The following is a 16,168-nucleotide window of genomic DNA, read 5'->3' as shown; positions in this document are numbered from 1 at the left end:
CACATCCATGCCGAAGCAACGGCTGGTCGCAATATAATGCCCTAGTGTGTATCTTATAGGGTAACCTCCTGCTTTTTATCAGCAGGTTCCTTCAGGGCGGCCGTACCCGGAGACGGTAGTGCCACCTTTTCTGATAAGCGTGTAAGCGCTGTATCTACCCTATGGGGTGTTTCCCCGCGTGACCTATCCTCTGGCGGGAAAGGGTACGCTGCCAATAACCGTTGTAGAAATTATCAATTTCTTACCGGGGGAAGACCACTCTTCCTCACACACCTCATTTAATTTCTCAGATGCAGGAAAAACTACTAATAGTTTTCTCTCACCAAACACAATACCCTTTTATGTGGTACCTGGGGTATAATCATAAATGTGTAATACATTTTTCATTGCCTCAATCCTGTAATGGGTGGACCTATTTGGAGGGTACACCAGTCTCATCGATGTCGATACTGGAGTCAGTATCCGTGTCGACATCTGTGTCTGTTATCTGAGGTAGCGGGCGATTTTAGAGCCCCCCATGACATTTGAGACGCTGGAACAGGCACAAGCTTAGTAGCCGGCTGTTCCGTGTCGTCGACCTTTTATGTAAGGAGTTGACACTTTCACGTAATCCTTCCATAAGTTCAACCACACCGATGTCGACCCCGCAGGGGGTGACAACATATTTACAGGCATTCGCTCCGCCTCCACCTCATTATCCTTCACATACCTGTCGACACAGCCGTACCGACACACAGCACACACACAGGGAATGCTCTGATAGAGGACAGGACCCACAAAGCCCTTTGGGGAGACAGAGGGAGAGTATGCCAGCACACACCAGGGCGCTATATATCACAGGGATAGCACCTATAAAAAAGTGTTTTCCCTTATAGCTGCATATATATTGTATACTGCGCCTAAATTGTGCCCCCCCCCCTCTCTTTTTAACCCTTTCTGTAGTGTATTAACTGCAGGGGAGAGCCAGGGAGCTTCCCTCCAACGGAGCTGTGAGGGAAAAATGGCGCCAGTGTGCTGAAGGAGATAGCTCCGCCCCTTTTTCGCTGACTTTTCTCCTGCATTTTTATGGATTCTGGCAGGGGTTAATGTACATCCATATAGCCCTGGGGGTTATATGTGATGTATTTTTGCCAGCCAAGGTGTTAATATTGCTGCTCAGGGCGCCCCCCCCCCCAGCGCCCTGCACCCATCAGTGACCGCAGTGTGAGGTGTGCATGAGGAGCAATGGCGCACAGCTGCAGTGCTGTGCGCTACCTTGATGAAGACTGATGTCTTCTGCCGCCGATTTTCCGGACCTCTTCTTGCTTCTGGCTCTGTAAGGGGGCCGGCGGCGCGGCTCTGGGACCGGACTCCGAGGCTGGGCCTGTGTTCGATCCCTCTGGAGCTAATGGTGTCCAGTAGCCTAAGAAGCCCAAGCTGGCTGCAAGCAGGCAGGTTCGCTTCTTCTCCCCTTAGTCTCTCGATGCAGTGAGCCTGTTGCCAGCAGGTCTCACTGAAAATAAAAAACCTAAAACTAACTTTTATCTAAGAAGCTCAGGAGAGCCCCCTAGATTGCACCCTGCTCGGTCGGGCACAAAAATCTAACTGAGGCTTGGAGGAGGGTCATAGGGGGAGGAGCCAGTGCACACCAGATAGTCCTAAAGCTTTCTTTAGATGTGCCCAGTCTCCTGCGGAGCCGCTATTCCCCATGGTCCTTACGGAGTTCCCAGCATCCACTAGGACGTCAGAGAAAAGAGGTTTATATGCTGCCCAGGGCGCCCCCCCCCCCCCCCGCACCCTTACAGTGACTGCCGTGTGTGAGGTGTATGGGAGCAATGGCGCACAGCGTTACTCTGTGGCTCTGGACGGACGGCGTGGGCGAGACCTGCGTACCAATCCCTCTGGAGCTAATGGTGTCCAGTAGCCTAAGAAACAGAGCCTTGAAACTCACAGAAGTAGGTCTGTTTCTCTCTCCTCAGTCCCTCGATGCAGGGAGTCTGTTGCCAGCAGGCTCCCTGAAAATAAAAAACCTAACTAAAATACTTTCTGACAGGAAATTCAGGAGAGCTCCCTGTAAAGCACCCAGTCTCCACTGGGCACAGTATCAAACTGAGGTCTGGAGGAGGGGCATAGAGGGAGGAGCCAGTGCACTGGGGAGTGGCTAACTCTGCAGGAGGGTGGCAGCCCAAAGGGAGTAAGCCCTCCTCACTGTCCATAGAAGACAATGTTAAAGGTGGGCATGCAAGGCACATGCAGTGATTGGTTGGAGAGAACAGGGCTAGCTTACCCTGTGATATGGTGTGTAGAACTGAGATAAAAGAGGGGGCCCGCTAGCCTCAGAGGTGTATTCCATCTTACGTTATTCTGCTGTAAACATATTTTTGTATGCTGTTTCCCCTGGCAACAGGGAGGGTCCTTTTCAGGGCTTGATTTGAGCAATAAATATCCTTGCCTCAAGACGACAATTGCCTTCCATCTTGCGACACCCAGGAATGCCCTAAAGCAGTCCCATTCTCCAGCTGTCAAGGGTAAGCCCAGCGTCTCCAAGCTCCGCCTTCTGCCAGCTACCAATACAGAGGCCTGGTCAGTGACCAGTGGGGGTCAGCCAACGCCAACCCTGGAGGTGTGTCAGCAGCGTGTCGACGCATACACAGCAGCAAGCGGTTTTCAGGTGCCGGTGGTAGGAGCCTGAACAGAACTGTGGTTCCAGACGCCACGTGAATAAGGAGACTGGTGGTGGCAGCATCATATCCGTCCACTGCGCAGTGGGTGGAGTCAGTAACAGGTGGTTACTGATGGTAAGCAGGAATCCTCTATTGGCCAGGTCCCATGTGACACAAACCCATTCTGTGATCGCTGGGTGTAGCCAGTGAGGGCTGAAGACATCACCCCAATGTCTGAGTTTCTGTAAGAGCTGTACAGGTATTTCATGACCAAATACTTTTATTCCCACCCTCACTACACAGTGATACAAATGCAACATCTCTTAGAAACTATACACAGAAAAGAGTCTGGTTTTATTCTGCAGGTTGGTCTCGGGTACAGACTGGGACACGGGCTGTGGGTAAATAGTAGCAATATAGCCAGGAACGTGGGAGGGTTCCGGCTGACGAGGAAAAGTTTGTAGACGGATCCTTCAGTAGTGCACAGATTTGGACGTTATGTCAGTTTATGGGCGAATCGTCTACTGTGGGTTCAATGGCGTTTACTGGCTGTGTGGCACTCCGGCATCCGGTAAATGTCCTGGGGGCAGAGAGTGTCCGACTTCTGGAGATGACAAATGGGCTACTTGGTCGCCAGCTGTAAGGAGAACAGAAGAGAATGTATCCGCCCGTCGAGTATAATAGTATCTAACAAATACTGGAGTCATTACATGCAGAGGGGGCAACAGGTATGAACATCAGTGTCACACGGTTTATACTACTTATGGAGTGTTAAAGTCTTGGTTTTACAATAAAGGAGTTTCAGTGTGCCTCTCTGCATTACTGTACAGTGACTAACAGTAGCGGATCTTGCCATGGGCAAGCAGGACTTATGCCTGGGGCACCGCCTTCCGGAGGGCGCCGCACCAGGGCAAGATCCGCTGCTGCTGTGTGCCCCCCGCTGCCCCTGGCCGCTGGGAAGGGAAACTAGACGTGGAGAGGTCCTTTACTGTGCGCGATGACGTCATCGCGCACCACACATCATTTCAGTCTGTACAAGGGGCGTAAATGACCACGCCCCCTTATGAAGACACGCCCCCTAATGCCGCCCGGGGCGCCAGAAGCCCCGGAACCGGCCCTGGTGACTAATAATGATGACTGTCCCTCACATAAGCCCTAAGTCAGACCTGAACGCTCCTCTGTGAATTTGCAGAGGTTTGCGATCGGATAGTCGCCGCCAGAGTGAAAATCTGCCCTGGGCAAGTCTGCGTACGCCGTGCAAAAAGCTTTGCAAATGCCGGTCGGCTGCCAATCCGTTCACCACTCACTCAACTATGTCATGTTTTTTTCTAGTCTGTGCAATCTGATTAGCCCAGGACTTACTCCTACAGTGTGAAAGAATCAGGCTGATCGGGACGGAGCTGACGTCACACACCCGCCCTGAAACCGCTTGGGTACGCCTGTGTTTTTCCTGACACTCCCAGAAAATGGCCAATTACCCCCCTAAACGTCCGCTTCCTGTCAATCAACCTGCGTTCGCCTGATTTCTTTCGCAGTTTGGCATCACGCGTGCGCATTATGATCCGTACGCATGCGCAGTCGTTCCATAATCGTCCGCCTTACGAATTCGCACAACAGCGATCAGGTCTGAATTAGGCCCACAATCAGCACCTAGTGAGGGACTGCAGCTACCAGCTGGGACTGCGCTGACCGAGTGTGAAAGCCACAAACAGACCGAGTAACTGCTATGGGGGGAGGGTATCAACTGGTGAGGAATAACAGTAACTGGTCATCAGGTAGTGATATATTTTATATCATTAATTTAGAAATGAGGTCTCTCTTCTTATAGACATTGAAAGTCTCGTTAATCTCAGGGATCACGTAGAACAACTTCAGCTAAGTCCTGTGCAGACGTTTCTCATGGGACGGCAGCAGAGGCTGGCTTAAGGCCCATGGACATTACCTGGCTGGAAAAGAGAACTGGTGTCAGGGACTGAGTGGGGGTCCAACTGCTGCATTTTCTTCTGTTCCATCTGTTGTACGACCTGCAAGCATGGAAGAATTATTATTATTACATGTTATTTATTACTATTCCCTCCATCATGACCTAGCACTTAATGAGCGAGGAGTAGAACGCTGCAGGAATTAGGGTGGATGTATCTTTATCTTTACTACTTCCACAATCTCTCCCAACAACTGATCACAAGATCTGAAGTGCTCGCTGCTGGGTACACACTAGATGATATATCCTTCTGATTTGTGTCGGAATGTTATATCTATCAGGTACAGTCTCTAGTGTGCACCCATGATGTGCGTGTTCCCACAAGTCGCTTGCAACATCCCCCGTTGGCCCTGCAAGAACAGCGCTAGCAATTATACGCTGCAGAATGACACGCACCCCCCGCCTCCCTCCCTCCCGACTTTACAGTCAGTCATCTGAATTGTCTGGGTGACAAGAGGCAGGTATGAACAAGACTCCCAGCTGCTGCAACTCCCAGCAACCAGTTCCGCCAGCAGACAGTCTCCCTCCCAGCTGCAAGTCACCCTTGCAGCTGCCCCCAGCAACCAGTCTCCCCACAGATAGATGCCAGCAGGCAACTTCCCCCCAGGTGCCAGTCTCATCATAGCTACCGCAGCAGCCAGTCTCCCCCCAGCTACCAGTAATATGAGACTGAGACTACAGCTACGGCTGCACATAATGGTCAGGTGGGATACCTGCTGCAGCTCCTGTTTCTGGGCCTGGATGTACTCGTGCTGCTTCTGGAGCTCCTCTTGCTGTCTGTACAGCTCCTGCTTCTTCCTGTTCAGTTCATCTTCTGTCTGGGAAATGTGTTTCTCAAACTCCTGCAGCTCCCCCTCGGTGTACAGCTGCTGCTCGTCCACGGTCTGCCGTCACATGTATGGAGCAGAAGACATTAATGTATGAGAGCACAGGAGATATCCAGAAGAGAGAGGTGGGGAGGGGGGGGGGGGGCATATAGTGCTGTGGACAAAACCGGGTAACGGAGCATTAGGGCTATAATATACTACACATAAACCATGCTTATTACACAAATATACACCCCTGCTCGCTGCTGCACTTTGTATGTAGGAGGTGTATGGAGCACACAGAGCATTTATCTATGAGCACAGAGATCACAGGGCTCATAAAACATTATAGTAAGAGACCAGAATGCTGTAAAAACTGACCAACCCAGGGACGGATTTAGGGGGGGGGGGGGGGGGGGCAAGGGGGCGACCGCTTCCCCCCTAACACAGTCATAGCCACTCCCACTTTTGAGCAGAAGAGAGCTCTCCGGGGAGAGCCTGAGGCAGAACGATGTGCTGCAGCTTATACCACAGCAGCACAGAGGAGCCAGGAGATCAAGGGTTACAGAGCATTTGCCCCTCACTTGCTGGTGTGTGGGTACTAGGGCTAATAAATACAATTACCCCATAGCACAGTCACATGTACACAGAATAATCACAAAGCTCTATCTCAGTCTCACTCAAAAAGTTCAGTCAGAATTGAGAGAGGAGGAGTTAGGATTGCAGATGGGAGGAGTTGGGACTGTAGAGGGAGGAGTCAAGATTAAACAGTAAACCCCCCCCCCCCCCCCTAAAGAAAAGTCTAGATCCGTCCCTGGACCAACCCTTCATATATTCACCTTATAATTCACAGGTTCTCAAACTCGGACCTCAGGATCCCGCACAGGTCATGTTTTCCAGGTCACCTGTGGTTTTTTAAAATGTGACAGTTGGTGATACACGGCAGCTGCCGGGTGACCTGGATAACGTGACCTGTGTGGCTTACATCAATGCAAGACTTATTACCTCCCAGCCCTCTGGCTCCAGGAATTCTCTTTTCTCTGCAGCTCTTAGGAACTCTTCCAGGTTTATCAAACGATCCTTATTCACATCCACCTGGGAGAGATACAGGACATGAAGTTACATGAGAATATAGCTGAACAAGTAGAATATAAATTGTACCTTAGCCCACTGACGGACAGCGGTCTGTGCCAGATGTAAGCATCAGGCAACCACGCCATTCCTGTGTGTGTGCTTCAGCAGGAAGAGCTTTTTTCCCCCTTTTATTATTCTAGTAATGTTTATTATTAATCCCTCTATAAATGTAACCTTTTGAGAGCAGGGACCTCCGCCCCCTATTTTGGCTAAGCAATGATGTAACTTTCTCCCTGTAATTATGTAAAGTTGTGGAATTGCATCAGTCTGTACAAACATGGCTCTTTGTTGGTTCTGCCCCCTATGGACGGCGCTGCAGAGCCTTGAGTGTCCTCAAGAGACTCAGACGCTGCTCGGCTTAACTTGCTCAGCTCCCCCTGACCCCGGCTGGTCGCACTGCGCAGCGTGACGTGAAGTTAGAGGTCACGCTGTGCAGCCAGCCACCCACCAGCCGGACCTCACCTCCCCCAGCAAGTGGCCCACCCTCCTGCCCGTCCAGGTGACAGTGAGTTTTGTGGGCTGGGCAGGGGAGCGGGGGTGGGCACAATGAAGGGAATCTTATCCCGGGTATCCCGGGATTGATCATTTTTAATCCCGATCACCAGGATTGAAAAAATGGCCTGGGATTGGCCACCTTAATCAGGACTCACCCCACAGATCTGCTCCCTCAAAATATAAACGTTGCAAAAAAATAAGAATTTACTCACCGGTAATTCTATTTCTCGTAGTCCGTAGTGGATGCTGGGAACTCCGTAAGGACCATGGGGAATAGCGGGCTCCGAAGGAGGCTGGGCACTCTAGAAAGATTTATGACTACCTGGTGTGCACTGGCTCCTCCCACTATGACCCTCCTCCAAGCCTCAGTTAGGACACTGTGCCCGGACGAGCTGACATAATAAGGAAGGATTTAGAATCCCGGGTAAGACTCTTACCAGCCACACCAATCACACCGTACAACTCGTGATACTATATCCAGTTTGACAGTATGAAAAACAACTGAGCCTCTCAACAGATGGCTCAACAATAACCCTTTAGTTAACAATAACTATTTACAAGTATTGCAGACAATCCGCACTTGGGATGGGCGCCCAGCATCCACTACGGACTACGAGAAATAGAATTACCGGTGAGTAAATTCTTATTTTCTCTGACGTCCTAGTGGATGCTGGGAACTCCGTAAGGACCATGGGGATTATACCAAAGCTCCCAAACGGGCGGGAGAGTGCGGATGACTCTGTAGCACCGAATGAGAGAACTCCAAGTCCTCCTCAGCCAGGGTATCAAATTTGTAGAATTTTGCAAACGTGTTTGCCCCTGACCAAGTAGCTGCTCGGCAAAGTTGTAAAGCCGAGACCCCTCGGGCAGCCGCCCAAGATGAGCCCACCTTCCTTGTGGAATGGGCATTTACAGATTTTGGCTGTGGTATGCCTGCCACAGAATGTGCAAGCTGAATTGTACTACAAATCCAGCGAGCAATAGACTGCTTAGAAGCAGGAGCACCCAGCTTGTTGGGTGCATACAGGATAAACAGCGAGTCAGATTTTCTGACTCCAGCCGTCCTGGAAACATATATTTTCAGGGCCCTGACAACGTCTAGCAACTTGGAGTCCTCCAATTCACTAGTAGCCGCCGGCACCACAATAGGGAGAAATTGGGGACGAGTCCTCAACTCTGCCCTATCCATATGGAAAATCAGATGAGGGCTTTTACATGATAAAGCCGCCAATTCTGACACTCGCCTGGCTGAAGCCAAGGCTAATAACATGACCACTTTCCACGTGAGATATTTCAGATCCACGGTTTTTAGTGGCTCAAACCAATGTGATTTTAAGAAACTCAACATCAAGTTGAGATCCCAAGGTGCCACAGGAGGCACAAATGGGGGCTGAATATGCAGCACTCCTTTCACAAATGTCTGAACTTCAGGTACTGAAGCTAGTTCTTTTTGAAAGAAAATCGACAGAGCCGAGATCTGTACTTTAATGGAGCCTAGTTTTAGGCCCATATCCACTACTGCTTGCAGGAAATGCAGAAATCGACCTAGTTGAAATTCCTCTGTTGGGGCCTTATTGGCCTCGCACCATGCAACATATTTCCGCCATATGCGGTGATAATGCGTTGCCGTAACATCTTTCCTGGCCTTAATAAGCGTAGGAATGACTTCTTCCGGAATACCCTTTTCCTTTAGGATCCGGTGTTCAACCGCCATGCCGTCAAACGCAGCCGCGGTAAGTCTTGGAACAGACAGGGCCCCTGCTGTAACAGGTCCTGTCTGAGCGGTAGAGGCCACGGGTCCTCTGAGAGCATCTCTTGAAGTTCCGGGTACCACGCTCGTCTTGGCCAATCCGGAACCACGAGAATTGTGTTTACTCCTCGCTTTCTTATTATTCTCAATACCTTTGGAATGAGAGGCAGAGGAGGGAACACATAAACCGACTGGTACACCCACGGTGTCACTAGAGCGTCCACAGCTATCGCCTGAGGGTCCCTTGACCTGGCGCAATATCTTTTTAACTTTTTGTTGAGACGGGACGCCATCATGTCCACCTGTGGTTTTTCCCAACGGTTTACCAGCATCTGGAAGACTTCTGGGTGAAGTCCCCACTCTCCCGGGTGGAGGTCGTGTCTGCTGAGGAAGTCTGCTTCCCAGTTGTCCACTCCCGGAATGAACACTGCTGACAGTGCTAGTACATGATTCTCCGCCCATCGGAGAATTCTTGTGGCTTCTGCCATCGCCATCCTGCTTCTTGTGCCGCCCTGTCGATTTACATGGGCGACTGCCGTGATGTTGTCTGACTGGATCAGCACCGGCTGGTGTAGGAGCAGGGATCTTGCTTGACTTAGGGCATTGTAGATGGCCCTTAGTTCCAGAATATTTATGTGAAGGGAAGTCTCCTGACTCGACCATAGTCCTTGGAAGTTTCTTCCCTGTATGACTGCCCCCCAGCCTCGAAGGCTGGCATCTGTGGTCACCAGGACCCAGTCCTGTATGCCGAACCTGCGGCCCTCTAGAAGATGGGCACTCTGCAGCCACCACAGTAGAGACACCCTGGTTCTTGGAGACAGGGTTATTAAGCGATGCATCTGAAGATGCGATCCGGACCACTGGTCCAACAGGTCCCACTGAAAGATTCTGGCATGGAACCTGCCGAAGGGAATTGCTTCGTAAGAAGCCACCATCTTTCCCAGGACCCGTGTGCAGCGATGCACTGATACCTGTTTTGGTTTCAGGAGGTCTCTGACTAGAGATGACAACTCCCTGGCTTTCTCCTCCAGGAGAAACACTTTCTTCTGGACTGTATCCAGAATCATACCCAGGAACAGTAGCCGTGTCGTCGGAACCAGCTGTGACTTTGGGATATTCAGAATCCAGCCGTGCTGGTGCAGCACCTCCTGAGATAGTGCTACTCCCACCAACAACTGTTCTTTGGACCTCGCTTTTATTAGGAGATCGTCCAAGTACGGGATAATTAAAACTCCCTTTTTTCGAAGGAGTATCATCATTTCCGCCATAACCTTGGTAAATACCCTCGGTGCCGTGGACAGGCCAAACGGCAGCGTCTGGAATTGGTAATGGCAATCCTGTACCACAAATCTGAGGTACTCCTGGTGAGGATGGTAAATGGGGACATGCAAGTAAGCATCCTTGATGTCCAGGGATACCATGTAATCCCCCTCGTCCAGGCTTGCAATAACCGCCCTGAGCGATTCCATCTTGAACTTGAATTTTTTTATGTATATGTTCAAGGATTTTACATTTAAAATGGGTCTCACCGAACCGTCCGGTTTCGGTACCACAAATAGTGTGGAATAATAACCCCGGCCTTGTTGAAGTAGGGGTACCTTGATTATCACCTGCTGGGAATACAGCTTGTGAATTGCCGCTAGCACCGCCTCCCTGTCTGAGGGAGCAATCGGCAAGGCAGATTTTAGGAACCGGTGGGGTGGAGACGCCTCGAATTCCAGTTTGTACCCCTGAGATACTATTTGCAGGATCCAGGGATCCACCTGTGAGCGAGCCCACTGATCGCTGAAATTCTTGAGGCGACCCCCCACCGTACCTGGCTCCGCCTGTGGAGCCCCACCGTCATGCGGCGGACTTGGAAGAAGAAGCGGGGGAGGACTTTTGCTCCTGGGAACCTGCTGTTTGTTGCAGCCTTTTTCCCCTACCTCTGCCTCTGGACAGAAAGGACCCGCCTTTTCCACGCCTGTTTTTCTGGGTCCGAAAGGACTGAACCTGATAAAACGGCGCCTTCTTAGGCTGTGAGGGGACATGGGGTAAAAATGCTGACTTCCCAGACGTTGCTGTGGAAACTAGGTCCGAGAGACCATCCCCAAATAATTCCTCACCCTTATATGGCAACACTTCCATGTGCTTTTTTGAATCTGCATCTCCTGTCCACTGGCGAGTCCATAAGCCTCTCCTAGCAGAAATGGACAATGCACTTACTTTAGATGCCAGTCGGCAGATTTCCCTCTGTGCATCTCTCATATATAAGACTGAGTCTTTGATATGGTCTATGGTTAACAGGATCGTGTCTCTGTCTAATGTGTCAATATTTTCTGACAGTTTATCTGACCACGCAGCGGCAGCACTGCACATCCAAGCTGACGCAATAGCTGGCCTAAGTATAATGCCTGAGTGTGTATATACAGACTTCAGGATCGCCTCCTGCTTTCTATCAGCAGGTTCCTTGAGGGCGGCCGTATCCGGAGACGGTAGTGCCACCTTTTTAGACAAACGTGTGAGCGCTTTATCCACCCTGGGGGGTGTTTCCCAACGTGACCTATCCTCTGGCGGGAAAGGGAACGCCATTAGTACCTTCTTAGGAATTACCAATTTTTTATCAGGGAAAGCCCACGCTTCTTCACACACTTCATTTAATTCATCTGATGGGGGGAAAACTACGGGTAGTTTTTTCTCCCCAAACATAATACCCTTTTTAGTGGTACCTGTAGTTATATCAGAAATGTGTAACACCTCTTTCATTGCCTCAATCATGCAGTGAATGGCCTTAGTGGGCATCAGGTTAGACTCATCGTCGTCGACACTGGTGTCAGTATCAGTGTCGACATCTGGGTCTGCTTGCGGTAGCGGGCGTTTTAGAGCCCCTGATGACCCATGCAACGCCTGGGCAGGCACGAGCTGAGAAGTCGGCTGTCCCACATTTGGCATGTCATCAATTTTCTTATGTAAGGAGTCTATACGTGCACTCATTACTTTCCATAAGCTCATCCACTCAGGTGTCTGCCCCGCAGGGGGTGACATCCCTTCTAACGGCATCTGCTCCGCCTCCACATCATTATCCTCATCAAACATGTCGACACAGCCGTACCGACACACCGCACACACACAAGGAATGCTCCGAATGAGGACAGGACCCACAAAAGCCCTTTGGGGGGACAGAGTGAGAGTATGCCAGCACACACCAGAGCGCTATATAATGCAGGGACTAACTGAGTTATGTCCCCTATAGCTGCTTTTTCTATATATTATATACTGCGCCTAAATTTAGTGCCCCCCCCTCTGTTTTTACCCTGTTCTGTAGTGTAGACTGCAGGGGAGAGCCAGGGAGCTTCCTTCCAGCGGATCTGTGAAGGAGAAATGGCGCCAGTGTGCTGTGAGAGATAGCTCCGCCCCTTTTCCGCTGACTATTCTCCCGCTTTTTTCCATATTCTGGCAGGGGTATTTTCCACATATATAGCCTCTGGGACTATATATTGTGGAATTTTTGCCAGCCAAGGTGTTATTATTGCTTCTCAGGGCGCCCCCCCCCCAGCGCCCTGCACCCTCAGTGACCGGAGTATGAAGTGTGTATGAGGAGCAATGGCGCACAGCTGCAGTGCTGTGCGCTACCTTGGTGAAGACTGATGTCTTCTGCCGCCGTTTTTCCGGACCTCTTCTTGCTTCTGGCTCTGTAAGGGGGACGGCGGCGCGGCTCCGGGACCGAACACCAAGGACTGGGCCTGCGGTCGATCCCTCTGGAGCTAATGGTGTCCAGTAGCCCAAGAAGCCCAATCCGGCTGCAAGCAGGCGAGTTCGCTTCTTCTCCCCTTAGTCCCTCGCTGCAGTGAGCCTGTTGCCAGCAGGTCTCACTGAAAATAAAAAACCTAAATCTATACTTTCTTTCTAAGGGCTCAGGAGAGCCCCTAGTGTGCATCCAACCTCGGCCGGGCACAAAATCTAACTGAGGCTTGGAGGAGGGTCATAGTGGGAGGAGCCAGTGCACACCAGGTAGTCATAAATCTTTCTAGAGTGCCCAGCCTCCTTCGGAGCCCGCTATTCCCCATGGTCCTTACGGAGTTCCCAGCATCCACTAGGACGTCAGAGAAAAAAAAAAAAAAAACACCCCCAAAAAACAACACTGTCAAACTTTAGACTAAAACGTGTCTCAGGCCCAGCCCTGTCTGCCACTAACGTTACCTCGCCCATCTTCAGGACACAGATATTTGTATTGATATGGTTGGGACAACTAATTGATTGCAGTAACTGCCTGAAAGTAGTTTTCAGAAGAGTCATGGAAACACATTTACTTCCTATTTTCCCCCATTTTTCCTCTAGAAAACCCAGAAAATAGGATTTTGGTACTTACCAGGTAAATCCTTTTCTTTGAATCCATAGGGGGCACTGGAGTACTCTTGGGATATGGACGGGCGTAGCCGAACAAGGGCACTGAATATTTAAATTTAGGACCCTCCCCCCCCTCCATATCCCCGAGTACCTCAGTGTACGACCTCAGTGTTTTTTACTGAGCGAACAGGAACGATATAGAGAGGTTGACAATGGAGAATACCTATAACATAACGGACAACACAATGTTGACCCATAACCTTACTGTCAACTAAACAGTTGACACCATAACCGATAGAACTTTATAATTTGAACCAATCGGTGAAAATGTGTTACCATAAGCTCCTCTGAGCTTAATATCAATGAAGTAAAACTTGTTACCCTAAGCTCCCTTGAGCTTAAAACAACCCAGGTAAAACTGCTCTGGGTGGGCGTCCAGTGCCCCCTATGGATTCAAAGAAAAGGATTTACCTGGTAAGTACCAAAATCCTATTTTCTTTATCATCCACTAGGGGTCACTGGAGTACTCTTGGGACGTACCAAAGCTTCCCTCGTGGGCGGGAGAGCTGTTTGATACTTGTAACAGTAGGCAGCCCAAAGCTAGATGCTGATGGCGCCACCATTTATAACGTGTAAACGTGCACCAACATGGTGCACATGAAGGCTATATAGCCGCGTTTTAGACACTCCACGACCCACTGGGTCTGACATTCCCACAGAACCTGTGGGATGAGCTATTACTGACGTAGGCGATTGTAACTTAGCCTTAAAGTAAACCTGACTTGTAGTCATTAGTATTACCCAACTGGATAATGTCTGCTAAGAAACTGGCTAACCCCAGTTGGCAGTATCATAGAGAACAAACAACGTATTCATATCACGTACTGTTGACGTTCGGGACATATATAAACGCGTAATGCGTGTACCACATTCAGAATTCTAGAATGTGCTGTCCACACAGGAACCCCTATTGGTATATTGATGTGAAGAATACGAAAGCGTGATTCGTCCGAAGATCTGCTTTGTCATGAGAAAACTCAAATACGGTGGCTTGGAATACAAGGCACCCAAATATGAAAACAAAACCCTTGCCGAAGCCAAGGCTATAAGAAAATTGTTTTCCAAAGTGAGAAACTTAATTCCCATTTGCTGAAAGGGTTCAAAATATGAAAACTGTAAGAAATCTGAACCCAACTTCAAGTCGCCTGGCGCTGTAGGTGGGATAAATAGAGTGTGAACTTTGATGACACCTTGTAGAAAGATGTGTACAGACGCCAATAGAGGCAAACGTCTTTGAAAATAAGTTTACCACACAGATACCTGCACTCTTCGTGCAGATCAACGCAGTTTTCCATCCCACCCCGTTTAACAGAATACGGGTTACTTGAAGGACGATGTTGGAAACTTCCGAGGTTTACAACCTATGTAAGCACACGAAATTTTGTAAAAATGAGCTGCCTTAAACGGCTTACTATTTCGTAACATGGTTAGTATAACCGATACTGTAATGCTCAATTTCTTAAGAGGGCGGTCTGCACCCTCACCCCGTCAACCGCAGCTGCGGTACATAGATAATAGGTACATAGGTAACTATGGGTAAACTAACGTTCCCTGATGTAACAGGTTGGACGTATTATGAGCGGGCCAAGATCGTGTGCAAGTATTCCTTGAACATTCGAGAAGCAACTTCTCCGAAACCCATGAGCTACCACCAGTATGACTGTGACAAACTGTCTTATGAGCCGTTTTGACAACGGAGAGAGCAGCGGAAACTGGTGGAGCCAGATACACGATGCTGAATGACCACATGAATGTGAGAGACTCCACCGCCACTGCCCTTGTGATCTGTTTTGTACACATACTGAGCTTTTGTAATTGTGGCGAGATGCCATCATGTATACTTGAGGGTAACCCCCTTCTGTGGACTCACATATGAAACACCTCTGGATTTAATGTCCAGTTTTCAGGATCCAAATCCTGACGGGTGAGATCCTCTGTCTAACAGATGTCCACTCACGTAATGATCTCTTGACATTTTCACATAATGGTGTTCTAAGCCATTGAGGATTTGAGTCACATGCCGCATTACCATGCGGCTTCTTGGTTCTCACTGGTTGTTGTGTATGCAACTGCCGTTGCCTTGTTTGACTGCTTAAGGCCAGCGTGAGACAGGCATCAAACATTTACCTGAAACTCATGGTTGTTCCTCTCCACAGAAATCTTTAGTAAAAGGCGAAAGATTTATTCGTTCTGAAGAGAAACCAGAGTATATACCTGGTCAGACTGAAGCGAATCATGTATTGCATTGTAAAATGCACAGAGTTCTAGGACCTTTATCGACAGCAATCTGTCGTGTTTTAGAACCTTTGTTGCTGATTTTAACTACAAATCCTGACCCTCTGCGACTGTCGTCCAGAGTATATGCACCCTTTTCCCTCTGTGGGAAACGCGAGTGAAGGGTGGCGAACTAAATTGAAAACACATCTTTATTCTTAATAGGTGAATACACCAATGTACCGCTAGTGTGCGTGTTTTGCACTAATTACTAGACGTACATTTGTTATTGCTGGTGTAGTAGGTAAAGGTCTTTGATTTACCGTATTTATCATCTTACCTAGGCATTGACATCGTTTAGACGGAATTAGATGTGATTGTTTTCGAACTTGATCTGCTACCGCAGTATACCTTAGTAGCGCAAGTTAAAGGAACTTTGTTGAGACAGAGTTCTTATGTGAGATGAGCTATCATCCCAACCTCACTTTGGTAAATACCCAAAGCGATAAGCAACGGTAGACATGAAATGGTTAATGGTTGTGGCGATTTGCAACCGCTAGAACCTGTGAAGAACAAACCGGACTGGGTAAATACGCATTCAAATGCAATTATGCAATTGTGTGGCTCCAATAAGCAAATACTAACCGCAGAAAATCCATTTTCTAACTGTAGTAAATGACTTGCTGATTGATATTGCAACGGAGCTGTTTGGTTTTGCTCAAACAGAGGGGAATAAGTAACTCTGACTCTGTTGGCGTAC

At 49.2% G+C, this 16,168-nt stretch overlaps 1 protein-coding gene and 1 non-coding gene across 2 annotated transcripts in view; both read right to left on the bottom strand.

Annotated features, from left to right (window-relative positions):
- Window positions 1-2,904: 2,904 nt before the first annotated feature.
- Window positions 2,905-16,168, bottom strand: part of NUCB2 (nucleobindin 2) — an 83,589-nt gene continuing 70,325 nt past the window's right edge. The window contains exons 10-13 of the mRNA XM_063944081.1: window positions 6,435-6,524; window positions 5,337-5,507; window positions 4,585-4,666; window positions 2,905-3,279 (exon numbers count right to left, since the gene is read on the bottom strand). Of these exons, the coding sequence (XP_063800151.1) occupies window positions 3,185-3,279; window positions 4,585-4,666; window positions 5,337-5,507; window positions 6,435-6,524 (438 nt within the window). The 3' untranslated portion in view covers window positions 2,905-3,184. The remainder of the gene's footprint in view (window positions 3,280-4,584; window positions 4,667-5,336; window positions 5,508-6,434; window positions 6,525-16,168) is intronic.
- LOC134971046 (U5 spliceosomal RNA) lies at window positions 15,290-15,404 on the bottom strand. Its single transcript, XR_010190200.1, has one exon. It is a non-coding gene; the product is annotated as a U5 spliceosomal RNA (small nuclear RNA).

The sequence above is a fragment of the Pseudophryne corroboree genome, chromosome 11 (genome assembly GCF_028390025.1).
Source record: "Pseudophryne corroboree isolate aPseCor3 chromosome 11, aPseCor3.hap2, whole genome shotgun sequence".
Taxonomy (NCBI): Eukaryota; Metazoa; Chordata; class Amphibia; order Anura; family Myobatrachidae; genus Pseudophryne; species Pseudophryne corroboree.
The sequence above is the reverse complement of the archived record's forward strand: the minus strand, read 5'-3'. Positions and strand labels throughout refer to the sequence as shown.